This window comes from Equus quagga, chromosome 3 (assembly GCF_021613505.1).
Source record: "Equus quagga isolate Etosha38 chromosome 3, UCLA_HA_Equagga_1.0, whole genome shotgun sequence".
NCBI lineage: Eukaryota > Metazoa > Chordata > Mammalia > Perissodactyla > Equidae > Equus > Equus quagga.
The window spans coordinates 155,014,567-155,020,473 of record NC_060269.1 but is presented as its reverse complement, the minus strand read 5'-3'; the positions used below and the strand labels follow the sequence as shown (position 1 = coordinate 155,020,473).

General features: G+C 65.2%; 1 protein-coding gene across 1 annotated transcript; it reads right to left on the bottom strand.

Moving 5' to 3' along the window:
* Positions 1 to 950: 950 nt before the first annotated feature.
* LOC124236622 (spondin-2) lies at positions 951 to 5,579 on the bottom strand. Its single transcript, XM_046655540.1, has 6 exons — positions 5,223 to 5,579; positions 4,552 to 4,777; positions 3,961 to 4,184; positions 3,696 to 3,887; positions 3,067 to 3,241; positions 951 to 1,619 (listed from the first exon to the last, which is right to left on the bottom strand). Exons 1-6 carry the CDS (start codon positions 5,562 to 5,564, stop codon positions 1,435 to 1,437), a joined length of 1,344 nt encoding a protein of 447 aa, XP_046511496.1. The 5' UTR covers positions 5,565 to 5,579; the 3' UTR covers positions 951 to 1,434.
* Positions 5,580 to 5,907: the final 328 nt, after the last annotated feature.

The window sequence follows — 5,907 nt, the reverse complement described above, 5'->3', positions numbered from 1 at the left end:
GGAGGTGAGGAGGGCAGTGGATGGGCATTGGGAGGTGGGAGGTGAGGAGGGCAATGGACGGGCATTGGGAGGTGGGAGGTGAGGAGGGCAGTGGACAAGGCACTGGGTGGTGGGAAGTGGGAGGTGAGGAGGACAGTTGACAGGGTGCTGGGAGGTGGGAGGTGAGGAGGGCAGTGGACAAGGCGCTGGGTGGTGGGAGGTGGGAGGTGAGGAGGGCAGTTGACAGGGTGCTGGGAGGTGGGAGGTGAGGAGGACAGTGGATGGGCATTGGGAGGTGGGAGGTGAGGAGGGCAATGGACGGGCATTGGGAGGTGGGAGGTGAGGAGGGCAGTGGACAAGGCGCTGGGTGGTGGGAAGTGGGAGGTGAGGAGGACAGTTGACAGGGTGCTGGGAGGTGGGAGGTGAGGAGGGCAGTGGACAGGGCGCTGGTTGGTGGGCTGGCTGTAGGATCTATTCTACACAAGTACAAGCAGGAGGGAGAAGGGTCTGCAAGCGTCTCCAGGAGTGATGAGCTGGCCTACCCCATCTCCCGGCCGTCCCATGAGGGACCAGGAACCCACTGGATCATCTGGCAGGAAGGGTCTGTGCTGGGAGGACAAGGTCTTGAACCCCCAACCTCAGACAAGGGCCAGGACAGATACACTGAGAACCCTCAGGGCACCTCTGTGAGTTTGGGGCCCTAGTGGTCAGTGGCCTGAGGGGACGGGGCCCACGGCAGCCGCGTGTTGCCTGTGCTGCTCCTCGGCGCTCCCTGCCACAAGCACTGGGTGTGCGCTGGATCGAGCACCTCCTTATACTATTCTGACGCTTGCCAAGTGCTCTTCTGTGGAGTCTGGGGAGCCACCCCTCTGCTCGGAGGGAGACCCAGCCAGGGGCAGGAGGATGACCCCGTGTCTGCTCCCTCTGCCCTCCCCCAGGGCCCTCCAGGAAAGGAGAGACGGGCCAACGAGGTCAGGAAACAGTCTTTATTCAAGTGCAGAGACGGGTAACATGTGGACGCCAAGGCGAGGTGTCTGCGTGTGCCCCCTTATCCATCTCACGTGCGTCACCCGCTCGGACACCGGAAGCGGTGCTGGGTGGCAGCCTGGCTCCAGCAGTGGCTGTGGGTGTGGGCTCCGGTGCCAGCGGAGCCTGGGTGGCCAGGCCCAGGTATTTCCCAGCTGTGTGGCTGCGTAGCTTTCCTGCAGCACACCCGGCAGGGCGCCTTGTGCAAGTCGTCTGCACGGAAGATGACCTTCCGCGTGGTGGGAATAAGAGGGAAGAGCTTGCAAAAAGGGGCGCCTGCCCACCAGGACCCCTCGGCCGGTTGCGTGTCTGTGTAGGGGTGTCATCAGCAGTGGCGCTCAGAGAGGTGACGAAGCCCCACTCGGCTGCTGGCAGCAACGCTGGCCCTGAAGGACCAGACTCGCCGCCTGCGGTCTACGGGCCCTGCGCTCAGACGCAGTTGTCAGGCACGCACTCCGCCTCCTCTTCCAGCTCCGGGCAGGGCGTCCCGTGGTTGGCGGGCTGCACGCGGATGTAGCGAGTCCTGCTCTTGGCCCCCAGCTTCCCGCACGGACCTCCGCACAGGCCCCAGGACGACCACAGAGAGACCTCGCAGTCCAGCGGCGTTTCTGGAACTGGACAAGCACAAGAGAGACCATCGGCACGTGCGCAAGGAGGCGCTCCCTGGCGGAAGGGGACCCTAGGTGTCCCTCGGAGGAGACCGTCTCCAGAGCTCAGAGTGGGGTGGAAACACCTGCTTTTATCAGCACTGTTTGGAGTGCATACCCGAGGAAGCCACCATGCGCACCTCCTGGAACCACCAAAACGACCCGAGTTCATGCTTCTACCCAAGGGCCGGTGCTGTCGCCCGTCTCCAGTGTCTGGGGCTCTAGCATCGCGGTGGCATGAGGTCCCTAGGGGATCCCGCCTGTGCTGGGTCCACGTCCCCAGGGGAGGGTGGAGAATGCTCCTGTGAAGCTGGCTCTGAGTGGGGCACGGTGGAGGAGGGTCTCGCCGCGGGCTACGCTATTCCAATCACGGACGCTTGAGGCGGACCATTGTGGGAGCGCGGCCCCCGGGCTTGCCCCGCACCCAGCACAGTTCTCCCTCTGTGGGCAGCGCCACCTCTGCCAACACCCCCCACCATCCCCTCTGCGGGAATGACGCGGAGCGGTCCACTTAGTGAAGTGTCCTTCCCGTCAGCCACGACGCAGCCACACGCTGGCACCCCCTGACGGATGGGCCTCTTTCACGACTCACTTCCGGGCTGCAGGGGTGTGAAAGGCTGTCAGTGGCAAATGTGCAAGCGTTAAACCTCCCGTGTGCACTTTGAATCACCGGAATCTAACGTCTCAGACCCACATCGTCCTGCACTGAGGGCTCTGCACCCTTGTCTGAAGTCGCTCAGAGACGCAGATTCACACGACCTGAAGAGCACCGTGCCCTGGGGCCCTCTGAGCACCCGCAGCCTCGCCCTGCCTTGACTCCTTTCCTCACACCCCCGTGCGCCCCCGGGGCTGCGGGTGGCCTGGCCCAGCCTGGAGGCTGGCACGGCACACCCAGGTGCCTGGCTTAGAATTGGGCACATTTCCTGGCTCTGAGACGTCGTCTGCAAGGTGGGGCAGCCCAGGGTGCACTGTGTGGGGTGGGGGGACGCCATGGGGCATGGTTCCTGGACCACCTCCCCTCGTGGGTTGCACGTGGGCGACAGGTGTGGCCTTCGGGAAGGTGGCGAGTGTCCAGGTGTCATCACTGACACTTCGCAGACGCCCCCTCTGGGCGGTTTCTGGCCTTTGAGCATCCTTTTCTGTTTCTACTGTTTCTTCCATTTCTGTGGTGGACATTCGCTTTTAAGGATCATTCTAAGGTGAGAGATAAGAGCCTGGAGCAGGAGCTTTGTGTCGGCAGCTGCATGGTGGCAGGTGAAGTCTGGGTGAGTCCCTGTGTGACACACAAACCCCGGGTGGGGGTCCTGCCCAGGACTCAGCCAGCCTGAGAGCTTGAGAGCTTGGCACCAGGAGCACGCATGTTGAGGGTGGGGAACCGGAGGTGGGCCTGCAGTGGGGGTGGGACTGGGCTTACCTGAGAGGCTGTCCATGATCTCGTTGCCCCTGTCCACCAGGTCTGGGGCGGGCGGGACAAAAGCCCTGGGGTTCTGCCGGAGCCGCACCAGGGTCACTCTGGCGATGGGGGGCAGGGCCTTCAGGCGCGGGTAGTAGAAGGAATTTGCTGGGTGGCTGGGAGATGAGGATGTTATCTGCGGGGGAGGATAAGGAAGTTGGCATGGCTGGAAAACCCATAAGCCCACCTGCGCGAGCGTGCAAGCGTCCGTCATGGCCCAGGCGCGGGAGCCGGTACTGGGGGTCCGGCAGGCAGTGTGTAAAACAGATCCAACCTGGGCCCTCCTATGGGCAACACCACCCAGATAGCCTCCCGACCTCTGGTGCGGGCTCCTGAGCTCCCAGTGGCCCATGGGGCACGGGGCCCACGGCCTGGGAGCCAGACCAGTAATGCGGGGCCTCTCTGCTTTCCTCCCACAGTGCAGCCAGCTCCCTCCTAGGCAGGGACTGCACCCCTTGCTCAGTGGATATGATGAACAGGGGCGTCTTCCAAACAGGAGACGGAGCCAGGCACCCCAGGTGGGTAGTGTCATCACATGCATCCCCGAGGGGCCCAGAGCCAGTGCGGGCACGGGGCCGTTGTCCCCTCACCTCAGTCACTGTGTCCTGCGGGATCGTCGCGAAGTTGGGGGAGGAGAAAGTGAAGCCGCTGTCTGTCCCAGCGTCGTAGGGGTAAAGGTCCACGGCGACCTGCTCCCTCCAGTGGTCCCCGTCACACAGGTCCAGACTGTCGACGCCCACAAACCAGTCAGGGCTGGGGACGATGCGCACCACGAAGGACACCTGGGGGGCCGGGCACTCAGCGAGGTGGTGGCCAGGCCCCGCACCCCACCACCCCCGCTGCCGCTCCACTCACGAGCGAGTGCCTGGAATGGGCCTCGAGCTCCGTGGAGGTGTGCCCAGTGCCACTGGGCACAGCAGGGGCTGAGAACACTTCGTGCACGCTCTGCAGCTTCTCTCCGGCCGCCTCGATCTCCTTCATCAGGGCCCACGCCTCGCCCCGCTCCACAAAGTCCCTCAGCCCGTTGCTGACATACTGGTCCTTCCTCCACATGCTGTAGTCGGAGCTGTGCGCTGCCCCTGTGGGCGCCACCGTGTGAGCTGCCCCGCCCAGCGGACGCCGGCCCTCCCTGCCTGAGCAAGACTGGGAGCCACATCCAGCCAGCACGTGTGGACGGTGACATCCTGCGGCCTCCTGCTGCCCGGGCACCTTGCTGGTGGGCATCCAGCCAGCCCTCCCCATGACTCCAGCCACCCTGCCCAGCACATCCCCAGAGTCTGGCCGGCACGCAGGAGGCACTTAACAAATACTTCTTGCGCTGAAGTGAACTGGACGAGAGTGCCCTCCAAACTGTGCTGTGCGGTGCAGCTGGGGGTGACTGTCCGCTCTCGGGGGATGGGGTGGTGCGGACACGCTGAGGACGGACGGGGACAGAGCTGCACTTACCTAGCAGGGACGACCACTGTGCGGGCGGCCGGAACAGAGGGTACTGCTTGGGGAAGGCTGTCTGGCTCCACTTGCCGGTGAAGGTGACGCTGTACTTGGCCAGGGGCCGGGCCATGCAGCCAGAGTCTCCCCCCAGCGGCTGGCCGGCAGCAGAGCCAAGCGTGGCCAGGAGGAGAGCCCAGAGGGCCTTGCCCCGGGCGGCAGCCAGGCTCAGGGTTTCCATCACCTGAGAGAAGGGAGAGCGCCACACGCTGGCCTCGCCGTCCCCCGACACCTTGCGGCATGCCTGCCCTGGGCAGGGACATCAGGGCAGCCCTTGCACGTCCCTCGTGCTGCCCTCCCCGGCGGCTGGACCCTATCCTGGAGAGCGAAGCCGTGTGGGGTTACAGCTGGATTCCACAATGCGTCGGCAGGAGCCCAGCGAGCCTGGCAGGTTAGAGCCCGGCAGGAGGAGCTTGCAGCCTGGGCCAGCGACACCAGGCGGCATCCCAGGTTACACACCTCTCACGCTGCTGGCCCAGGGACTCCTGGGAACCTCGGGGGTCAACTTGTCGGACTCACGGTGCCCGGGCCTAGACAGCAAACTCGGGCCTCTCTGTTGGGGTGCTGCCGGTTTCTGGGCCGGGGAAAGCGCCAGGAGGCCTCAGGGGCAGAGGCGAGTGGGTACTCACCCAGCAGGAGCAGCGGGAGGGCGGGCAGCCGGGCTGTGGGCAGCAGACGGTCCTAGCGAGAGCCCAGAGCTCCAATTTATGCCGAGGACGGCGCCTGGCCGGCCAATGAGGCCCCAGGTCCCCCACCGCGGCCACCAGAGAGCGGCAGACAGGACGGGGAGAGGGAGAGAAAGGGACTTCTTCAGCCCCGGGCGCTGCCCCGCCCGCCTGCCCGAAGCTGGAGAAGCCTCCCCAGGCTGAGGTCAGCTCCTCCCGGGCGCCCGCCACCGCCGCGCCCTCTCTTTGTCTTCCCTCCCCTCCCCTCCCGCCCCTCCCCTCCCTCCCGGTTCTCTCCTTTCCCATCAGGCCCTTCCTAGTGTCTCCCTGGAGGTGGTGCCAAAGCCAGCGGCTGGGAGGAGAGCCTGCTCGGCTCAGGGGGCCAGCGTGTCGCACCCTCAGGGCAGGGCGGGACCTGAAGAGCCTGACGTTAGACCAAGGGTTGGGGCCAGGCTGGGGAAGCAGAGGCCCCCAACCCCGGCATCCCTGGCCTTGGGGCTCCAGGTGTCAGTGACCACAGCTGCCTCCTCCCCATCACAGGGCTGCACAGAGCAGCCATGCTGTCAGCGCTGGGGCCCGGGGACCCAGATGCTCTCCAGTCTCTCCAGAGGGAGTCAGACCACGCAGTGGATGCTCAGGGATGAGGCAC